The following is a 24,233-nucleotide window of genomic DNA, read 5'->3' as shown; positions in this document are numbered from 1 at the left end:
TGTATGTCAGTTGTAGTGAATAGTGTTATATTAGATTTCTGAAACTAATATCAAGTTTTTTGAAGGAGAAGTTTCGGGAATGTATCGTATTTTTTATATATAATTTGTCCATTGTAACGTTTTTTGATGCCAATCTATTCGGTGTATGGTGTCATTAGATTTTTTATAAGTGATTTTTTATAAGTATACATTGAAGGTATTACGATAATACTATATGTATTATAATATAGTATAGTATAGTATAGAATATAATATAGTATCATCGTAATATCTTTACTGTACGCCATCATCATTTATGAACACAATACGCCGAATAGATTGGCTGCAAAAAATGTTACACTGGATTTTTTATTACAGGATTAGACTAAACGCGTCTATGTTAATTTTACGGTGTATTGTCAATTTCTTTTTTTTTCTGCTCTTTATGGGTATGTTGTGTGGACTATTCGCTACAACGCACTGACATTGAATGCAGATGGGAATCATTCCAATGTCGCGTTTTGTTTTAGAAAAAGAGGAACAGAACTTTTTTCTTACGAATGGCTCTGAAACGACTGGGAATTTGTTTTTTAATTAATCCGATTTAAAAATATTCTTTTGGGGTTGGAAATGAGGCCAAAAGTCTTTCCTCTTTTTGTAGGTCTTAAACTTTAAAAAAGTTTTAGAAGTCTCAATTTGAAATATTTGAAAGTATCAACTTGCGACTTTTGAAGGTTTCAATTTGAAATATTTGAAAATGTCAATTTCAGGTTATAAGTCTCAAAATGAAGCTTATTTTTTGGGTGTATGTTTGTGTAAATATTATGCATATGTGGACCACAATTTGAGTCAATCGGTTGAGGATTGCGTCACGAGGATACTTATGAAGATTTTATCCCGCTAAAGTCCCTTTCCAATCCATAAAAAATCGAACTTCAATTAATTGAATTAATTATTGATTATTTTTTCTACTCTTTAACAATTATTAAAGCTGAAGTAGTAAGCTCATCAGCACAATAGGCGAAGGTATCAGCGATTTCGAAATTTTAGTGTGGCCTCCCCTCAATCAGTCATCTCGAATTGACTAGCCTCGTCTCAACACAGAATTTAATTCTGAACCGAAGACGGAGTAGAGTTTCCCGCAGAAAGAATTAAAACCTCCCCCTCACAATTTCCCTCTTCTCATTCCAGACTCGCCATACGTCCTAGAGAACTTGAAACCAGAGACGAACTATGAATTTAGATTCCGCGTGCGTAATCAGGTAGGTGAGAGTAACTGGGGTGGAAACCTCGTGCAGATCACACCTCAGCGTACGATTCCAGCAGCTCCGAAAATGAAAATGCGAAAGGACAATGCTAATTATGACGAGTCACTCTATGCGCATCAGTACGAAGTGCAGTGGATTGCTCCATCAGACAATGGTGAGCCCATTCAGGACTACGACGTTCGCTGTTGCGAGATGACACGTATAGACGATGAATTCAAGGTGCTCGAGGGCACATGTAGAAACGAACCACTCAAAGGTCTCAGACTGAAACATTGGCTGAAAAATCTCAAGCCAAATACCTTCTACCGGGCTGACGTCAGAGCCCGTAATATCATTGGCTACGGAGATCCAGGCTTCGTCCTATTCAAAACTGCAGCAGGTGAGTCACTAAACAATTTCACTATTTTTCAGAACATTTTTTTCGAATTATTTCATTAGATTAGAAGCCTGCAGACCATTCGGTGTAATTTCTTTATGTTAATACCATTTTTTTCGATGAACATTTTAATCATTTTTCGCTTCAGTTTTTTTTTCGTTTTCTTGAGCATCGTCACTCAATCAACAGTTTTGTAGAATTCATTTTAGGTCTTAAACTTTTTTTCGTTAGACTAGATTTCAATGGTTTTTGATACTCAAGGAAACATTTTTCATGATAGAGGCACGCGAATTATTTTCATGTTTATAGCCATGGTGTATGTACCCCCCACATCATTTTTTTTTCACGAGAAATCAAATTCTGAGGTTGTGATGAAATTATTTGACCTGACGTTGTCTGTGAAAAGGGATTTTGGGAAGAAATGTTAATGATCTCTTTTCGGAACTGCTCGAGCGTCCAAAAAATTTAATATTTTTTCGTAAAATCACTTGTTGAATTATCTGAGTAATAAGGGATTCTAACAGGAAAATTTAAAAGCTTTTGATTATAAATTTTTCGAGTAGTAAAAAAGTTCTTTGACGTTTTCTCCTAAACACGTTTGCCCTCGAGAGAGAAGCATACACTGTTAGAAGATTACTCCTGAAATTTCAAGTAAAAAATATTAAAATTTTTAACAACGACTCATTTGCATGATTTTTCAAGTATTTTGTTACTGAAAAATCAGTAAAACTCTAAATTTTTCAATGGAGTTGTAATTTTCATGTTCTCATGACAGCGAAAATTGGTCAATTGAATTTTATGTTCAATTTTTACAATGACTTTTAGAATTGTGAGTCATTCAAATAATCCAAAATTGTTTCTAAGGCCCGCGTGTATTATGTTTCGAACGTGATCTTGGTTGTTTTCTTTATTTTGATAATCTAAAATGTTCTTCAATTGCCATTCAGTTTTACATAGCCTTGGAGTCTTCAAAAATTACGATTGTACAATCAATAAAAGTTGAAGAACATTGGGAAATAAACCCAGTAGTGAGGAAATTAGAAATTAATAATTTACAGTATCAAATAGCTGTTCAGTCGTCATTTGGGTCCGTAGCTAATGCCTGTCAGATCGTTAGTTGCCATGATAAATTATCCATTAAAAATTTGCTCTCTGTCGGACGTATGTCCTAATCTTTATTAAAAATGCTCTTTGAAAATGTTCAGTTTTTGTCTACTTTTTTTTTTATCGTGGAATCATATTTTCAGTAGCGAAGCGGTAAAACGGTTTAAGTCGACTTAGCCCTCATCTGAGTTTTTGAGGAATATCTCCGAATCTAAAGGAGATAACGAAATTTTTGTAATAACCTTTTTTGTAGAGCGAAATAAGTACTATAGAAAATGTTATGTCAAAAATTTTGTCATCTCCCTTAGATTCTGAGATATTTATTGGAAACTAGCAAATAGTCAAAAGCGACTTCAACCGCTTTACCATTTCGCTACTGATTTTCAGTGACACCTACGCGATGTAAAATCCAGTGGAAATTGTGATATATTTTTGACTATGAAGATGGAAAAACAATCGAGATAATGTTCGAGAGATAGTCCATGCGGGCCTCAAATTGAATCCAAATTCACAACATCGAGAATTCAACTGCAGCCATTGTTTAAATTTCAAAAAAATTTCTAGCAGTGTAATAAAATATTGAAGAAATTGCCATTCAGTTGAAATTCTTCTGTCACCCTTCACATTTGGCTTAAATTGTTCCATGTACTACATTATCATCTCAAAAAATCGAACTTCAAATAAAAATATTCTCGCGCTTGACGCGAAAGTTCGATCATTGACCCAAGAATTTTTTTCTCGTGTAAAAGGAGGAACAGAGAGTCACGTTTATTTTTTTACCATTCAGAATCAACCGGCAGCACTGCGGACTACTCGATAGTATCTGCTGGGGATACTGCCAAGCCAATCCTTCATGCAATTGTCACGGCTATTGCGTTAATCTCATTAGTGTTCTAGAGTTGATGTTCAATAAATACGGGGGAAAATGCATAAACAACAGTTTGAAACATTGTACACTTGACAGTAACCGATCGAACAAATTCGCTTGAAGTGAAGAAGACACTTATTCATCGACAAAGTACAATAACAGTTAATTTTTAATTATGTTGGGAGTCGAATGGCAAAATGAAATGAGTCGAAAATTCATAGATCAACATTTGGCTGATATCTCCGGAAGAGAGAAGTTGAGAAAAAAAGTCGTGCGACTTCTCGTTTAAAAGCATTTGCAAAATATTCTGTAGCAAATTTCTAGGCTTTAAGCTTGCAGACAATCTTGCAAACATCTTGCCAGTAAACCTTTCTTCAGAGAATTTCTTATGACGTTTTTCTCCAGACTCATTAGTGTCTGAGTTATGAACCAAAAAATTCTATGACATTTTCGGAGATATCTCACCATTTTACCATTCGTCATAATTCCACAACATCATAACTCTCATCAGAACATAACGTCGAGTGGAACAAACAGTTGAACACGTTCCACAAAAACCAACACTAAAGATAAATGTAAAGTAGGATTAATTAGGATGGTACGTTAATTACATTCCGAGAACACGTGAATAGGTGAAATTCCATACCAAGTATTTCGGGGGTATATGTGAAATTAATCATGAGTCGATGTTTTTCGATAAAATATTGGTGATCAGTATCAAATAACTGTATTACTGCATTTGTACTAATCAACATTGTTGAATGCTCATCTTTAAAAAAAGCCAAACGTACTGGTACGTTACTTTCGTCTTTGGTATTTTCATCTGCAACTTCGATAAAATTTAGCACATTCAATTGCTAATTATCTTCTTGTGAAACTCGTCGCGGCGACGAAACGATGACATTTAATCGTACCGCGATTGATGGAAAATTATTAATCATTGGGATAAAATGTTCAGTTGCTGCCTTGCATTGCCAAAAAATGCCTGATTGCTTGTTGTTAATTCATTGGCAACGTGACAATATTTTTTATAAAATTACTATACACTCGAAACGAGATTCAACGATTTAGACTTAAGATCGAACATTTGGATTTTTTTTTGTTAATTTTCGTTTCTTTGGGATCTTTATCTTGATTCTGGTTCTGTTAAAAAATCATTTGCATGTATCGAAAATCCGTTTTTATCGGACAATACGATGTGAGTGTTCCTTTAGGTTATTTTAATTCTATTATTTGTACACTGTTAGACCAAAGTCGTCTGTGCTAATTTCACGGTGCATTTTCGATTCTTTTTTTTTATTGGAATGTTGTGCAGACCATTCGATACAGTGTACAGACATTGAATGCAGATGGGACTCATTCCAATGCAGTGTTTTTGTTTTGGATGGGAGGGGGACAAAGTGAACTTTTTTTTTTCGCTTCGAATAAGTTTGAATTGGCGGAGTCGAATCTCACGAGCTCTACCTCATTTCAAAGTACTGTTTGTGCTGTGAAATGAAACAAAATTTGTCAAGAAAATATGTAATCGGAGGAATGACCTGTTTTTCCCTCTCCTACTCCACTTTTTCTAAATTATCTTTTGGGGATTACTAGTTTGCTTGATTAGTTCAAACGAAATTACTAGAATAAGAAACATAAACATAAGTGTTTAGTGCGCATGATCTGTGAGTAATGAATATCAATTATGTTTAATTAATTATTTAGTTTTAAATGGACCCTATGATTTAGTTTATTTTTTCATTATCATTCATCAATTTCATTGATAGAGAGAGAGAATTATTAATAATAATTTAATGAAATCCGAGCTCTTCATTATTTCTATTTAGTTAATTGGTAACTAATAACGAGGGTTAAAAATCTGCATTGAAGTGATCTGTTTTACCGAGGTAATCCAACAATTCACAACAATGATTGTGCAATTAAAATTTCTTGAGCCAAATGTCAACTTTTTTTCTTGACATTTCGTCTCAAAATCATTCACTACTAAAATAGTTTCACAATTACTACTTCAGTGCAGAAGTATTTGCATGGCACGTGCGTTATCACAGTTATTTTATCACTTCATAATCATCGAAACCGATCAGTCAACCGAAGTATTGAATTATTCGTCGCGGCGAGTCGTCGTGTGCCCAGTGACAATAAAGAATTGCCTAAAAAGATGAATAATAAATTTTTCAATTTTTCACTTGAATAAGAAGAAATCCCAAAAACCACTAATATTCATCTTTTTATTCGATTCACCTAAAGACGCATTGAGAAACCTTATACAACCGAGCCAACCGAGTTAAAATATTTGATTTATGAATATGAATAACAGACTCGGAGAATGCATTTAGCCATAGCGAAGGGGTTTGTTTATTGTGGCGCTTCGCGCAATTACAGTCAAACGCGGTAACTGAGGAAGTAGTATACGTTATAAAGAGTGGAAAGTAGAAAAAACAGGAATGAACAGAAAAAAACAGAGAGAGAGGAGGAGAGAAAAACGAGGAAAAGGGCTGAAAGGGTTTTGCGTTTATGCTCGGGAAGCGTTCGCGCGTTTGACAATGGCCGATTTTTTCCCTAAACCACCCCCACCCCCCACCCCCTCCCGGCCGACCGTTAATGACGACGGAGGAAGAGGTAGAACAAACAGGGAGCCAAGGAAAAGTGTAAAAAAACATTGCGGAATCCCAACTTCTGTGACTATTTCAATTTTTTTTCTTTTAGTTTTCTGGTACTGCAGTTTCGATTGTTTTCTTCTACAATGAAAAATCCACTGGGACTCACAGTCCATTCTGCGTACATCGCCGTACGTTACTTTTACGTGTATAAATAGTCGTGTACAATTTTAGATGTGGGGTAGGAATACGATCCAAAAGAGAATCTTGGCACTGGGAGATATTATCCTCGGTCGAATGGTGATGTCTAATGGTTCGAACCATCAAATTAATTTGATTTCAGAATAGATGGGATTTTGGGTGATAGAAGAGAGGGTTTGAGGCAGACTAGGGCGATTTTGATGATCAATTCATTAAAGTTGAAAAAGGGAAATTTGATAAATTTTTGTGTGTTTTCAAAATCGTTTTTTTTTGGAAATGCAAACAAGATCATCTTGTTTTCATTGTTGGATTCGGATGTATTGAAGATTTTTTAAGAGATTTTTTGAGAACTTTTTTCCAGAGAAAATTAGAATATTCGAAAACAATCCTCGAAAAACCATCAACAATTGCACTCAATTAATTTAATATTCATTTAATTGAATTTATCTTTAATCAATTTTGTTGGGTCAACATCTTTCGATCATGGAAGGATAGCTAAGTCTTCTTTCAAACCGTTTCTGTACTTGAGAGAAAATTAAGAGCTGCAAAGGAAAAGTCATTATGATTTTTTTATGTGTACTGATTCCAGTATTTTTTGCTCAAAATTAATTTGTTCTTGAAAACATTATCAATTCACCTGAGAGGGTTCACGGAAAGAAAAAGTGTGGGGCTGAATAGGTCGATTTTGATAACCGATAAATTGAAATTTAGAGAATGAAAATTGATAAATTGTTCTTTATTTCCAAAATCTTTTCTATTATGTTTGAGAATGAAGAAAAATCATCTCATCAGTATCATTAGGCTCGAAAATATTAAAGATTTCTGAGAAGCTTCATTTTTTCTCACTCCCACATTTAAAAGCCAAAGAAAATAAGAGGATTTTTAGAAAATGCTTTTCTCAGAAAAAATCAGAATCGTTGAAAAATCATTAAAAAGGGTGTCACACAGGTTTTTCGGATTTCTTAAAAATATCTTGCAATCAAAATAATAGAAATGACCAAATCGCTACAGAAACCTTTTCTGTTCTCGGCAAAAAATCGTGGATTCCGAAAAAGTCATTACGAATTCCTCTATCTCCCCAGCCTCATATCTCTCAAAAAATGAAAATATCGAGAGGAAACGGTGCTTGTCTGGACTTCTTTGACGTTTTACTGATTATTTATGAAAATTTATTTAAAATCACTATTCATGCTTCAACTGTGTCAAACGTCCTTTGGATTATTTTATGCTGAGAAAGTGTTGGCCCGAATAAGTTGTTTTTGATAATCGATTAATGGAAATTGTGAAAATGAACTTTGATAAATTCTTCAATCCTTATTTTCCAAATCCTTTCCATTGTGATAGAGAATGCAGAAAAATCATCTCATTAGCATCATTAAATTCGAAAATATTGACGATTTTTGACAAATTCCATTTGTTCCGACTCCCATATTTTAAAATCCAAAGAAAACAAGAGGATTTTCACAAAATGCTGTTCTCAGAAAAAATTCGAATCGTTGAACAATCATTAAAAATTGTATCACACCGGTTTTTCCGCTTTCTTAAAAATATCTTGCAATCAAATCAATAGAAATGACTAAATCGCCATAGTAACCTTTTCCGCTCTGGAAAAAAAATCGTGAACTACGAAAAAGTCATTACGAATTCCCCCATCTCCCCTAGCCCCATATCTCCCAAAAATGAACTTGCCCTTAGAAATATTATCATCACTCGAATTGTCAGATTTAATGACTACCTCATTAATTCACTCCCTCCACGTCGATGAAACCCTCCTCAAATGATCCCTTCACCGGGTCAAAAGAAATTCTTTCTCCCCTTAATACAACATTCAACCTTTGATCTCTAACGATATTAATACTTTCTCGAGAAAAATAACACCGTCAAAGGAGAGAAAAAGTCAAAGAACCACCAAAAGACCAACTCAACCCTTTTCACCGTTTTACTCTCATCTTGATAGCACACCGCATATGCATCCATTCAGAGAAGAAAAAAAAACAAGTCGTCGTTCATAATATCCATAATTTTCATTTTATTTCCCCTCTGTAACTCAAGCCTATTATACATAAATATTATTATACATGTAGATGTTATGTATGTATGCATAAAGGTGTTTTTAAAAAACGCTCTTATTTATGAGAATGAGGGTTTCATTTTGAAGATAGTTTTCTCACTCCTATTTTTCTCTTTTATGTTCACGAGAAAGGAAAACATAAAACATTATATTATTGTACATACATTAACAACGATAAAAGAAAAAAAGAAGATAAATATACAATAAGTGTCAAAAAGTGCACGATGTTATTGCCAGTGGAGAAGCCAATTTCAAATTGTTTAATCGACAAACAATCTCCTTCAATGTTTGGCTTGCATCAGAAATTCCTATTTCAGCGGATAAAATTGACGTGAAATCAATTGAAAAACGAAAAAAGAAAACCTTGTTTTCATTCAATTTGAGATGGTTTCTTTTCATGGCTGTCTCGCTTATTTTTGCTTGTCCATTATGTCGTCAGGGGGAAATATAAACCCTTCAGTGAACGAGCAGCATAGCAAAAAAATGTCAAAAAGAAAAAGAACAGGATAAATATCTGAGAGAGATAAATTGAGAAAAATGGTAACTATACAATCACACTAATGGACGAATTGTTGTTGAGTGGCCCCATCACATCTGGACTTGGAGATGATTCATGAATAATAAACAATAATAATGATAATAATGGACACGGGATTAAATAAAATGGGTAGACAAAATCACATTAAATAAATTGTTATGTAGAGTAGTTGCCGGATAGACTAACAGTAAATATCGAGAGGAAATGGTGCTGTCTGGGCTTCTTTAACATTTTAATGATTATTTAACGCTATTTATTTAATTTGCACTGTATTCATGGTTCGACTGTGTCAAACACACCTTTTGGATTGTTTTATGCTGATTTTATATTTGTTTTCATTACGTTTGTTAACTGTGGCGCACTAATACTTCTTTTAAACTCTAGTGGTGATTGATTTGGTTGTGCTTAATTTAGATAAGAACGGATTTTTTGCATTTCCCAATAAACCCTTTCCTTTTCAGGTATTAATAATCACTGATTTTATGTTTGGTGGTGTTCTAATATATTGGTTGATTACTTTGTAGTTCTTCGGGAGATGAGATGAATGTACCAGTACGTTTTATGATTTTTGGGAAGTCTTGAGGATTTTTTTAAGAATGAAAAAGACAATTTGGAACAATTTCAATTGAAGACTTTCATACAATTTTGTGCATCGAATTCAGTTACACATATAATAATGTCTTTTTTAAATCATTCTGATGACTTTTGAAGATCTATGCATTATGCCCTTTACGAAATTCTATTTTGATTCGACAATTAAAATAGAATTAATTATGCAAGAGTTGAGTAGTTGTATAAGAATGTTCGACACATGTGTGTGACATTTTTTCACAGCAGTAGATGATGGTACCACAATGACACAAATTTTCTGAAGAAATAGATAATTGGTGGACGGTATAAAATGCCTTGCGAATGTGCAGAACGTTTTTTGAATCGTGTTCTTACCTCTTGCATAAGTCATTCGTTAATAATGTTAAATATGTGGTCCAGTTTACTATTTGGGTCATGCATAAATATGCAAACTTCATCTGGATGATTGAAATGAGTATTGGTAACTCAATCCTGTCCCCGAAATTGTCTTCAAAAGTGAAAATTGTTTATGTAGTACAAAAATGTGTGAAATTAGATTTGTGAAACTCGTGTGCGTAAATCTAAAAATGTGCAAGTGCCCAAAATGGTAGCACGTTTTTTCAACTAGGTGACTTTCCAACTACGACATATCAACTGATTTCATTTGATTTATTGTATTTTCAATAATTAGCCGAAATTTTTCAATTTTTCTTCTTCTTTTTGACACATCAATAATTAATGTGATATAAAGACGTTTTTTTTCATTCAATTGACAATTGTAAAAAATGAATAATTTAGTAACATTTCGTTGTCAATATATTTTTTTAATAATTTAATGTTGAAAATTTAATTTAAATTTTTTAAATTCATTTTCAATGAACTCATTTTTTTTTCTATATTTCGATTATTGTTTGGACGCACAATTCAGTACATAATACAGAGCAAAAAAAACAATTACTGCGTGCATTAATAAATTGATACACAGATCAATAAAAATTATGAATGTGTAAACACACGAATACTCTGTTTGATCGTTGACATTTAAAGAAATTTCGGGATGAAATTTCTAAGAATATCATTTATTTTCTGGTATATTGATTCAAGTTTTAGTAGTTTGAAATGTCGTAATAGAAATAGCGCCCAGTTGAAAAGACATGGATTCACCCAAAATACCCGGATTTCATCGTAAAAAATAGTTTCTCTCTGTGGATCACCACCAAATATGTTTTAATATCGCTTATCCGCACTAACAATCTATGCGAAATGATCTCCCAATTATTTCAATAATTAACATTCGCTTTTTTTTCATTTATTTTTCAAGCAAATCCATCGAAACCCGAATTCTACAATCACGAGATCTCGAGTGCTGCTGTTATTGGAATAGTCGTTGCAATTCTCTTCATCATAATCGTAATTATCGACGTTATTTGCTGTTGTGCACACAAAACAGGTGAGCGATGCAGATGGATATGAGTAATTATTGTTTCGAGTTGTAGTTGCTGACTCATGAAATTCCGCTGGATTTTTACAGGTATTATCTTCTACGTGTGCGAACGATCACGGAGGAAACCTGTGGATGAGGAGGATGCGAAACTCGGCAGGTGAGTCATCATGATTTTTTTCATTGATTTTTCTTTTGAATTAACGATTAATTTGAATTTTTGGAGTTTACTAATTTTTCAATATTTTACGCTAATATTGAGGGACGTTTGATTGTACAATCGGGAACTAATGACACACATGAACATGAATACATACGAAAACATGCTTTGGCAAGGCGCTATTTCATGGAGTCACACAGATACTTGACATTTTATTTCGTCATGAAAAAATTTATTTCGTTATGAATTATGTATCTCGTGAATTCTTCCATGAGATGAAGGACGAATTTTGCTTCATTCTTCAGTTTAAAAATCCTGGAATATTTGGAATACATGATTCTCAGTGTAGATGAGTCATTTTGATATTCAATCATTTTTACGAAAAACGAGAATCAAAACCACGAAAGTATTGTAATTTTCGGATATCACAGGACTTTCAAACATCAACTTAAAACCCTCCAATTATTCTGTTCTATTTTTCTACCTGAGATAACATGATTCTGAAGCAAGGAAAACAGTCGTTTAGTTTCATATGTAGATTCATTCCATTTTTCTACTGCATATTTTCTCTTTCTGTTGTTAAAATAAATGTTCGTGTCTGAACTTATTCTCAGGATATAAAATATTTTAGTTGGAAAGTGGTAAATGGCTGTCGTTGGTTCTTGACCAGTTCTATCATCGCATTATCTTGGGGATGAGTGATAGTAGAAGAAATCACCAGAGGATATTTTTGGTTACGAATTTTTTCAGCTACATAATCATTAGCGAAGCGGTAAAACAGTTTAAGTCGATTTTGACTATTGGCTAGTTTTCATTGAATATCTCGGAATCCAAGGGAGGTAGCAAAATTTTTGTTATGACCTTTTTTTGTGATGTTGTAGCCCTCAATGCGCTCTACAAAAAGATCTTTACGAAAATTTAGTTATCTCTCTTAGATGCGTATGAAAACACGTATGAAAAAATTAAATAGTAAAACTTAGCGAATTCGCTAGAAAATCCTATTAGGGTTCTCTAGAATTTCTATTGAAATTCTATTAAAATTCTAAAGAATTCTCATGAAAATTTGTTTTTTGTGCTGATTCTATTAGATATTTTATAGGAAAAAGTCAATAGATTAGATTTTTCTATTAAAATTTTTCTCTTAACATTTTTTTAATTAAAATTATTGAGCACGGATTTTCTAAAATCCCCGATAAATCGCACGGATTTTCGCCGAAATGGGGATGTGATGTTTTCCATACCTTCAAGAATGTTTTAATTAGCGGAAAAAAATTATTTGAAGTGAAAGAAACAAAACAACGAATAATTAAATTAAGAAATAGTTAAATGCAGCCGAAACCCCTAATTTTTGGACGACTGGGCCATATTTTTTTTATCTATTAAATGGTGATTAATAGAAAAAAATAATAGATCACATGATTGTGCACGAGTAATATTACTGAAAGGTGAAATAATCAGTACAATTTTCGTATTATTTATGGAATATTCAATGCAAGTTCAAATCGTCCGGAAATTGGCTCGTTTACTCTCGCAGTTTGCAACAATTGAGCGGTTATGTCACTTCCTGACATGTGGAGTGACACATGGACCCTTAGAGCCTTCTGATTCAAGTGAGGAGAAAAGAATAGTCTCGAAGAAGAAAACGCTTGGAATAAAAAAGTTTTGTCGTATGATAATTATAATTTTTAAAATTTTTTATAATTCGAGAATATTCTATCTATTCATATGGCTCAGATGGCCCTGTAGATGCGTGCGCTACTCCACACGTCAGAGGTGACATCGCCGCTCAATTCCATAGCGAAACGATAAACCGGGTCAAGTCGGTTTTGACTATTGACCAGTTTTTGATGAATATCTCAGAATCTAAAAGAGATAGAAAAATTTTTGTCACGACCTTTTTTGTAGAGCCAATTGAGGGTTATAAAAAAGGTCATGATAACAATTCTGCTATCTTTGTTAGATTCCGAGATATTCATCAAAATTTAGCCAAAAGTCAAAATCGACTTGTCCCGGTTTATCGCTTCGATACTGATTTGTTGCAAATTGTTATATCTTCCGTAAAAAATGACCGATTTTCAAAAAGAAAAATTCATTTTGTTCGATAAACTTCTAAGAATATGCTTTACTTAGCACATTTTTTTATATCTATTAAAACGGCGGCGTAAAATGCATTTAAATGATTAAATTTTCAACAACTATTGACTGCAGCACTCCCTTCCAGGCTAAGTTACGTATTCCGCTTCAGAACATCAAAAAACAAAATATGCAAGTTTCAACTGTTCCCACGAATTTCGTACTTTTTCCTGACAGCATGTCGACTTCAACCGTTTTACCGCTTCGCTAATGAAACGGTATTTTGACATTTTCCTCTATAATCACCCAGTCTCGAGATAATTGCACAATTCTCAAAGGATTCATTTTTCTCGAGAGCCCATTCTTGTGCAAAATTTTTATCTGTGCAAAAAAGGTCTGTTAAAGTCGAGGTACATCCACTTTCCAACCGACAATTCCATGTTTTCCTCGAATCATTTTACCACTTCACTCACTGAAAAAAAAAAGTTTTAGTTTTTAGCATCCTACAGGGATCCTAAGGTCTACGGATACATTCCTAAAAACTAAAACTTTTTATTCTCCTCCCTGCTACTAAAATAAAAGTTCACACCTCTATTCATCCCCTAATATAATAAGAAACATTTAATGTGTGGTATGTTAGTGCTCTAATTAGGTTTCCATACATAATATAATTTACCGTCATCCCCATTTAATTTACCATAAAAAATTTGTTTCCTTTTCTCTTTTCACCGATGTTTATAGTCTTTACGGTTGGCGGTTCCCATTGCCGTATTGCGACCAAAAAATGGCCAATGTGGCCGGTGTAACGGCGATCCAAGATTCGGGTAGTGGAAAGAATACCATTAAGCTGGTCAAGCATACCTCCATGTAAGGAAAACCAAGACAGGCTTGAGAAATTGAGAATTCACGTTTTTGAGATTAAAAAACAACATATAAGAGATGGAAAAAAAAATGAAGAGAGAAGAATAAGAATGGGCATGGCTCCATGGGAGTTTCTTTTATAAACAGTGACATGGCTTTCCACTTGGCATGAGAGTACTATTTTACTTTTCTTTTGTGATCTTTTTTATGTGCAATTGTCCAGGGGGTGGAAATTTATTTCACTCCGCCGTTCTGGAGACTTTCAATTCACTTTGAAATGTCGTTACGAAGGAATCGAGAGCAAAAGGAGGGAAATAATGTAATAATGGAGTCAAGCATGGGAGAGACACTTCGTCGGGACGATTTTTTTTTATTTCGCCTTCTGTGTGCCGCCAACCATTCACCTGCGATAATTTACAGGCACACATTTTTTTACTCAATTATTGATTATATTGGGTCTTTCCGTCATCGCCATTCACACTGTCTTTTTGAAGTTCCGTCATCACTGAATTATTCATTATTAAGTTAGATGCTATAAGGGAAAAATATTTGTTGGAGTAAAATAAATGGAGAATTCTTGATAATCCGAATTAAACCGAATTTTTATTATCTACGGAGTGAGGGACTTTGAGGGAGATATCATGAAACCTTTTGATAACCGAAACACTTTTCTAGAGTAAAGGAGAATCCCCCTAGGGTCGCTCATTATCGAGTTAATTGGATGAATACAGAGTGGTTTATTTAAAAATATTAAGTTTCTGTTACGCAAATATCTCGAGAACAAGTGAATTTAGAGGGAAAAAAGTGGGAGAAACTCTTTTTCCTGCTGAAATCTCTTATTACCGAGATAATAAGAAAAAAAGATTGATTCTCTGTAGACGCAATAGTCATTCGATTGATCAAGTTACTTTTATTTACGCCGACAAATGATTTTTCTGCTGTTAGGCTTGAGCTTTGGCAATGTTGCATGACATCACACTCAAATATAATGAAAACAGTGAATTGATGCTTACACGCATCTTGTTAATAAATCGATATTTAGTCATTCAATCAGTAGTAAAGTTGAACAAAGAACTAAGTCGATTTGAATTCATCTATAGGTTTTACGATGTACCATGAAATCGAAAGGAGATACACTGTTAAAATAATTTGGCTGCAATTTCCGGAAAAAGACCTTGAATTCGATTTAAAGGGAAAAAGTCAGAAATTTCACGTTTCTCTGAAAATTCAAGCAAAGTTCTATTTTTTTTAGTGGTAGGGCGATGGAAATTCCTTAGCCCGAGGCAAAGCCGAGGGCTGCCAATCACATGAGCTGAAAATTTCCGTCTCACTTGTGTCGAACAATATTTTTTTACGGTGATGTTACGTTGAGCAAGTGGACGAATTGTTCCTTTTTCGTTTACGAGATCGGTCGCGCGTGCTACGCACGCGCCTTCTCATCTCCTCACGTAGTGGCGCTTCGGTTTCAGTCTTACTGTGACGGTGATTCGAGATTTTCGAGATATATCGAGATCGATTTCTTTCCTGCTTTTTACGATAGGACTTTCCCTTTACGCGTGAACGAAAAGGCACTTTACGGCACGATGTGGACGTAGCAGCATTGTCAAAAGGTATATTTCGACACTAGACCGTGACGAACTTTTCTGGCGAATACACACAGAAAAACCTAAATGTAAATTACGTCTTCCTAGGCGTAATTTACATTTTGCTAAACGTAATTTATGTTTAACGCCAGTATGATGTCTAGTGGCTTTATTCTTTTATGAAGATCGGAATTTACGCTTAAAAAAACGTAAATTCCGAGCAAACAAAGTGTCTTACGTTATACTAAATGTATTGTACGCTTAAGAAATCGTAAATTACGATCTTAATAGAAACGTATTTTATGATTTATGCGTAATTTATAAAAAATAAACGTATTTTACGCTTGAAATAACTTTTTTTCCTTCATCGTCAATTACAGACAAGTAAACGTGGAATATGGAAAAAATAATCGTAATTTATGAATATGAAATCGTAAATTACATTTAAGTAAACATAATTTCCGGCGATTTTGAACGCAATTTATGAATACTAAATCATAAATTACGTTTATGCAATCGTAATTTACGGCGATTTTGAGCATAATTTACGCTAAAGCTTCAAGCACAAAATGCGCTTCAGAAAGCGTAAAAGACGACTTTTTAAACGTAATTTACGTTCAAGTTTTTCTGTATGTATGAGGTTACAGGACGAGCCGAAGGCGAGTTTTATAATCATATGAGGTAGAAAAGTTCTTCACGGCCGTGTATCGAATGATATTTTCAAAATCGCGGTTTATCGGACCGACTGACAAAAAAAAATTAAGCAGAAGAATTGCATCCCTCGCTTTGGGCTCAGGTTACAGACTCATGTTCGTCAGAAAAGTTTTGTTCGGCCTAATGTCAAAATGTACTATTTTTTCTCTCAGTCTACAGAAATGAACTCCGAAAGTATCTCACTAGCTCTCTGAAATTCTAAGATATTCCTGAAACACTCAACTAAGAGTCGAGTCGAATTAGATCGTTTCAACATTTACTATTGCAATCATCGTAATGACATAAATGAATATAAAATTGAATGTTAGCATGTCACGTGATATCGATGTCGTCCTCACGTATTCCACAAAATCTAAACGATCAAAGTACTAATTATTTTAATGAATCACTTCTCATGAAATTGCAGAGAAGAGAAAGAACCATTGAAGGAAGAGAAGAAAATAACTCCAATAATCGATTCTGGTTTGAGACGAGAAACATCGATTACATTCGACGGCAAACGATCTGTCTCGAAGACTGGCTTCGTCGGCAAGGACTCGGCTGTCTAGATATTCTTCCGGCGTACTAGATTGTAAATTAATCCCCCCCCCAAATTTCAAGTCCATTGGAACTACTCCAAATAGACATTGAAGAGCTATAAATCGAAAATATTGATTTTTGAAAAATTAATTCATTCAGTATACGAGTTATTTTTCAATCTATTTTCGATTATTGTGACTATACTCCGACTCCGAATGAGGCTATCAGCACCTCCCAGGCAAGAATCATGATCAGAAAATAAATTGTTGAATAGATGTTAAAAATCAATTGAAATTCAAATTGAAGAGATCGACCATTCGGTACAAATTCCAGAGGCTCAATCGGCTCTCGAGTGAACATATAGCGAAAAATGTATAGGAAATTTATTTCCCCTAGGCGTCCCGTGGCTTTCTCAGTATTACCTTCATTCTGCTTTCAACATGAATTCAAAAAAATCAGTGACGAAATGATAAAACAAAATTATTATAAGACACAGAAAAAAAAAATATTCTTATGAATGCAGAAAAATTTCGCTATTTCCCAGGATTTTTGCGATATTTATCAGTATCCAGAAAATAAAATTTCATAAATTATCTTCATTTTTGTATTTCTTCTAGATGCAAGAATATTCATCAATAACTCAATGCAAAATTAAATTCTCCTCTTCAGTTTTATCTATTCGCCACTGAAATAATTATCTTGTATGGATTGTACAGAAGTAGGTGTTCATATCCTTCGGATTACGAATTAGTCGTTGATGAAAAAAAAATATGCTTTCAAGAAGCTTTTTCTAAATTTCTCCCCCTCCTAGTTAATCTGCAATCTAGTACGCTGGATTATTTTATAAGTAATAAAATACGACATATGAATGAAAAATTCAAGGGTCAAGAGGGCCTTTGACAATCTCGAGCCCCGTGTGTGTGTGTATATACCTATATATACTTTTTCGAACAAAAGGAACAAAAGATATCCCATCAAGCAAAAATTTATCTCATGCACAAAAAGCAAAAAATCTGCCAATTGATAAAAATAGCATCGTTTCCTTTTGAAGACTGATTCATTTAAGACTAACACTGTAATGCCGTCTCATAAATTCGATTTTCGATTGTTTCTACGAAAAAAATATGTATTTCGATAAATATTAATCCCTATTTTACGGTTTTTCATTGAATATCCTAATGATTTTTTACCAGTGTAACGAAGTAATTGTTGTAAATCGTGACATATTTGTTACCGAGTGAGCAAAATTATTGAGTAATTTATATTTCCTCACATTCATTCAACTAATCATCAGATGAAAGATTTTTTGTTTCACTATTGTTCATTTATTATCGAGCCTTGCATATGATATTTTGTGGTGTCATAGTCCACTTGAGATGATAACATCTCACTTGACATTTGAATAAAAGAATAAAGAAATCTCTCTAAATATTTATGTATAGCAATATGAAATGATGAAGTAATCTGCAGCGAAGTGGTGAGAGAAGGTGAGTCCAAATATTTTGAAAATATCAGTGAAATTGACTCAGAAAAAAACATCAAGAGATCATCCTTGCGTTCATGAAATGCTTTACCGAAAAAAGATGCGTTGATTTTTTTTCTGCACCTTTTTCCCTCCAAGATATTTGTAAAATAATCTCCAAATGGGTTTTGACTCTATCTTTTTTCCCTACTTCGTTACTGAAAAAATTCAATAGTATTTTCACTTCTGCATTTGCCTCGATCTTCTGATGAAAATGGAAAATTCAGGGGATAAATGGAAGATGAGAGTACCATTGCCCTGACGTATAAAAGGGCTTTTGCAAAATGCAGTTAAAGAAATGTGATAAGTTTTTGTAAATGCTTGTAAACGTTCTCTCTACCAACTAAGGAAGTATTGAAGTTTTTTCCTTTAGCATAGGTAAACAGTCCTAGTGAATGTTTGAGATGGAATAAATCACATGGCAGCAAGTAGCTTAAAAAGTACGCTCGTTCAATCAATAAGTGTCAATTCAGACAAGTGAATAATCGAGAGAAAATTCTTGAGACATTGAAATGTTGAATAAAATGTTGGAATCGATTGTGTTCAGTTCATTTGTAAAATCAGTTGAATAATTTGAATTCAATGGGAGAGCGTTCTTTTTGAGCTGTAGCTTTTTTACATAAATGAGAAAATAAATTTTCTGCCAAATATAAGTACTTATCAGATACTTAAGAAAAATGATTAAAATAAATGAATAATGTTGTATTCGTTTTATGAAACAGAAGTGTGGTGTTTATATCAGAAAACAATTATCATGAAATAGGTAAATAAAAGAGAGAAAAACAATTTGGAACTAATACGACGAACATTATAGAGATGGAATTTAATTTAAGGTGAATGCAGGCTATTTTATATTTGTTGCCAAAATGTATAACACAAATGGATAAACTAACTCATATTTACTAAGGAATCATGGTGAAACGTTTACAGAAAAAAAGATGAGAGATTAAATAAAACGGAAATTATAATGTATGAAAAGTATTAATTCGCATCTTCCACGAGGTAACATGGAAAAAAGTATGGAAAATGAAAAAAAAATGAATCTGACTATTAACACAAGTTTTTAGGTGTAAGGCATATTTTTTATGTATATGCTTTTTCTGTATTGCGAGGAAAACAAAAAATAAAAGAATGAAACACGTATTAAGGATTGATGATTTTTTAATACTCTTCCCTATTCCAGCAAGTGGATAATTGCATTTTTTAAATAAATGGGTGCAGCTATTGTTGTTAATAAATGAGCAATTTGCTTCCGAATGAATTCTGTTTTTTTATTCTTATTTCACTACCCTCTTCTTCTATTTTTTCATGTTATAGTACTATCGTCAATTGAAATGCCATCAAAATTTTGCGTATTATGTAGTTCTGCCAATTGATTCTACATTCAGACCCTCTCAAAAGTCGAATTCCTTTTCAGTCCGGGTTTAATCGAAGTTCAATCAGGGTTTAATCACTGTATAGCCAGGATTTAATCAGGATTTATACAAGATTTAACCAAAGTTTTACTCAGGTTCTGTCAGAAGTTAGTCGGAACAATGAATCAACATGAATAAGTATTCAACATAATAGACTGATACCTGAGTTTAAAAGAGATAAAGATTTTGATAAGCAATAATGCTGTTCTCAATATTTTTCAACTTGATTAAGAACGCATTGAAATATACTTTTCAAGCCCCGATTTAATTGATATTTCTGATGAGTCTTTCAGTAATTTTAAGAAAACGATTTTCTGTTTTAAATTGCAAAAACAATGTGCTGTAACTCAACAATGAAAAGTGACCCCCATCACATTCTGATAGAATCAAAAGGGTATTGACATCAATTTTTTGAGCCGTAACTAATTTTCAATTTTTATGATAATTTTAAGAGTGATCGTTGAAAAATAGATTTTTGGAAAATATCAATTTTTTCGAATCTATATGAAAAATTGAATTTTAATAGGTGTTGACGAATAAAGCTTATTAAAGTCTATATTCATGTAGAAATTCATGGAATTCGAATGATCCCTTATAAGGCAATTTTGAAAAAAAATGAAGAAAAAAAACATACGTACATACACACGTGATACATACATGCATACATGTCTTTAAAAATTCATCTGAAAATTGGATATTCGAACTTTTTAAGCCACATTTAGTTATCCTAACACAAAAACTTGGAAACTTAAATTTGAGTGATTACAACGCTTCCATTCAGAAGCAAAAACAATCAACAATTGAATTTGTAGATTTATTGAAATTTCATACAAATCTATTCCTCACCTGAGTATAATTATGTCAATTGTTCAAAACTGGCTCAATTCTCAACACCTTAATAGCACGCAATATATTTCTTAAAATTCAGTGACTAAATTAGCTCAAGAAACTTTCCGTAATTGATGTTCACCATTCGCTCAAACTTTGCTCAAATTTTCATTGACTCTCATTAATATTTCCCCTAGTTTTGTCGATAGGTCGAATGCCACTGCATGAAAATTGAGTTTTCTCGCTAATTCTCCATCTAGTCTTAAAATAGATAATGGAAGCTCATACTTCAATATCAACATTTGACTTTTTCCCCTCTTTAATCAGTCGATTTTCTTCCTTGAAATGGGGCAGTTCAGTCCTCGTATACCAGACGTTCGCCCGAAGATTAGGATCAGCAATTTGAATGATACAGTGGGACAGGAATTACTGCATCCATATGAATGTTTATTTTTGCCTGCCCCAAGGAATAAAAAGGTATGGATTGACTATCGACACTTGCCCTCTCGCCAGCTCTAATGTAAATTAACGATTTATCGACTTGTTATCCTTTACCACTTGGCTGGTGATGTGATTTCCTTCTGTGAATCCTGGACTATAACCGCTGACAAACACCCCATCAAACAAGAGACAATACGTGAACGTCCGCATGAAAAGGGATCACTTTGGTGATTCTATTTTCCGAGATATTCACGTTTTTCTTTAACCGAATGACATTTACACCGATGTTAACAGTATATTTCGTCATTAGGCCGAAAAAACTTTTTTGGCGAATATGAGTTTGCAGTCCGAGTCGAGGACGAGGGTTGCAATCATATGATCTAGAAAAGTTTTTTTAGGCCGTACGACGAACAATATTTTTTGTCATAACGGCTGTAAGCAACGCTATGCGTCCGTGAAGCCCTGCCTTACGGTTGAAATGACAAAAATTGTTTTTTGCGTCTGCTCCAGCGATGTCATTTCTGACCATACTGTTAAAAAATTTTCACTGAAGTTTCCAGGCTTTAGTCTTGAAATATGAAACAAGTAACGGTTTCATTGAAATTTCAGGGAATTTTACCATTGAAAATTCGTGGTTTTCGTGGAAAATTCATGGAAATTTTAGATTTCAGTTAAATTATTCCATGAAAATTAATGGAAATTAGGGAAATTCAAGCAAAAATGTCCTTGAATTTTCCATTTTTTGAAATTTCAGAGCAATTTCTTATTGAATTATCATGTTTACATTGAAAATTCATGGAAATTTCGGAATCTTCGTGATTCTTCCACTGAAAAATCAGGAATTTCCTTGAATTTTCAGAGAAACTTGAAATTTCATAGACTTTTTTCCGTTAAATTGAATTCAGTGTCATTTTCTGGAAAATTCAGTGAAATTTTTTTAACAGTGCATACGAGAATGATTTTGAGCTCAAAATGTGTGGAATGTTATTAATATTATCAGAGTATACATAACTCCATATTGACAAAGTGGTCCCGTTTCATGCGGACGTTCACATATAATTAAACACAAAAAAAAAGCAATCAATAATTGAATTTGTAAATTTATTGAAACTTTATACAAATATATTCGTCATCTACGTAATAATTATGTCAATTTTTCAGAACTGGCTCGATTCTCAATAATTCAATGGCACGGAATATATTCCTTAAGATTCAACGACTAAATCAACTGAAGAAATTTTCTGTAATTCAAGTTCATTAGGAGCCATTCAAATATTACGTCATCTGATTATGGGAGAGCAGGATCTGTAGTTTGTGACGCTTTGTGTCGAAGAAGGGGACGGTGTAGCTTAAGTAGTGATGTCACACTATATTTTTTTCCATGTTTAATTGAGGAAATTGCAAATGCTATTTTGTTCCTGTCCCCTTTTTCTCATGAAAAAAAAAGGTTTCATCAGCTTTTAAACTATCCCAGAAATTCAATTTTCAGAATGCTGCGAGGTCAACAATGCAATAAATCACGAAGGGTTCAAACAGTATCACAAACATTTAAAGGGAGCTAGGGAATTATTGAGCGAATTTTGAGATATATTTTTGTATGCATTTACCCCCTCAATCAACGAAAAAAAAAACGGTCTTCATTTTTACCTTAAGAATCATCGTTGTGTCGGTTTCATCCGATTGACCACTTTTTTTCAAAATGTTCGTTAGTCTCTAAAGAATAAGGATATGCATCTATTTTACGATCCATTGAACGGATGATGAAAAAATTAGAAAAAATGGAAGATTCATAAATTAATGCGAACGTAATAAACGAATAAGAAAAGTTCTCCAATTTTTCCATGATCTATTATATTCAATGGATCGTAAAACGGATGTATCCGTTATTCTTTGAAGTCAAATTTACTCATTTTATTCATTTTACTCAGGTTTACTCATTTTTTTCCGTTTTCATTACGTATAAAAATCATTATTCAGGGTAGTTGCACATCAAAATAGTATATAAACGGTGTTTTCGGGAGAAAAATGATACATATACGGTTCTGAAGTTGATGTCTATCTTTAGTTGACGAAATCAAACAAAAATAATTTTTCTATGATCTAACCGAATTGATCGAAAAAATACCCATTTTTAGTCTAAGGAATTTAACGAACATTTTGAAAAAAGTTTAAGTCGGATGAAAATTGTGCTGTGAGGAGCATTTCAAAGCCAAAAACACGAAAAACGTTTTCGTCTGACGTACAGTGTAAAATGGATTGTGTACGAAATTTTTCTTAGTTTTTTAGCTGCCCCATATCAAAAGTCGCTCGATAGTTATTTTCATCAACCGAAGTCTTTCAAATTTCATCTCGAGGGGTTTCATATGTTTTTTTTTTATGGTTATTTTACATCGCTTCGACCCCGTTAGGGTATACTGCGATGATGATCAAGACTTTAAATGGTTACGTCGCACCAATCTACCCGGCCGGGATTTGAACTCGGAACCTTTCGCATGTGAGGCAACGAACTTACCCACTGCGCCAAGCCACCGGGGGTTTCATATGTGAAATAATAATGACATTTTTTTACTTATAACAGTAATCACATCGAATCTAAATTTTTATAGGATTTTTTTTCAAATTTTTATATATTTTGCTTACAATTTATAACACCCAATTAACACTCAATTTAGCTTCTTATACATGGGCCCTTATGGCGGTTTCTCAAATTTGCATGAAACGATATTATCAGTTCAGGTGATAACCCAGTTTCGTGCTAAATAGAAAAATCTCCAAAAAGCTCATGTGTAAGAAGCCCATGTATATCCATCCTAAATAACTTAAAAAGGAAATGTAGAAAAATTCTAGGAAAATTAATAGATAATTCAACTGGGATCCTAAACATTCTATATGAATTCCAGATGAATGTGATCATTTGACTTTTTCGAACGAAACATCTTAAACCGTTTTACCATTTCGCTACAGAACCATTGCCTTATTTTTCTCATTCTTGTTTCTTAGCTGCAGTTTTATGAAAAAACAAAAAAAAATCGCCATAACAGAGCGGGAAGTCATGGATTTTTTGCGGTAATATACTAGGAGACGGGGGGGGGGGGGGGCTGTTT

At 33.4% G+C, this 24,233-nt stretch overlaps 1 protein-coding gene across 2 annotated transcripts in view; it reads left to right on the top strand.

Annotated features, from left to right (window-relative positions):
* LOC107039496 (fasciclin-2) overlaps positions 1 to 19,588 on the top strand; it is a 148,222-nt gene extending 128,634 nt beyond the window's left edge. Inside the window, exons 6-9 of one of the 2 annotated variants that reach the window (XM_015259131.2) lie at positions 1,171 to 1,626; positions 10,894 to 11,022; positions 11,104 to 11,173; positions 16,811 to 19,588. In XM_015259131.2, the coding sequence (XP_015114617.1) occupies positions 1,171 to 1,626; positions 10,894 to 11,022; positions 11,104 to 11,173; positions 16,811 to 16,952 (797 nt within the window). In that variant the 3' untranslated portion in view covers positions 16,953 to 19,588. Of the gene's footprint in view, positions 1 to 1,170; positions 1,627 to 3,514; positions 8,685 to 10,893; positions 11,023 to 11,103; positions 11,174 to 16,810 lie in introns of those variants that run through there. The other variant, XM_015259132.2, reaches the window with a different exon arrangement.
* Positions 19,589 to 24,233: the final 4,645 nt, after the last annotated feature.

Source organism: Diachasma alloeum, unplaced genomic scaffold (assembly GCF_001412515.2).
Source record: "Diachasma alloeum isolate Michigan unplaced genomic scaffold, Dall2.0 Dall_scaffold_00300, whole genome shotgun sequence".
Classification (NCBI taxonomy): Eukaryota; Metazoa; Arthropoda; class Insecta; order Hymenoptera; family Braconidae; genus Diachasma; species Diachasma alloeum.
Note: the sequence above shows the minus strand (reverse complement) of the source record. Positions and strands in the feature narration are given on the sequence as shown.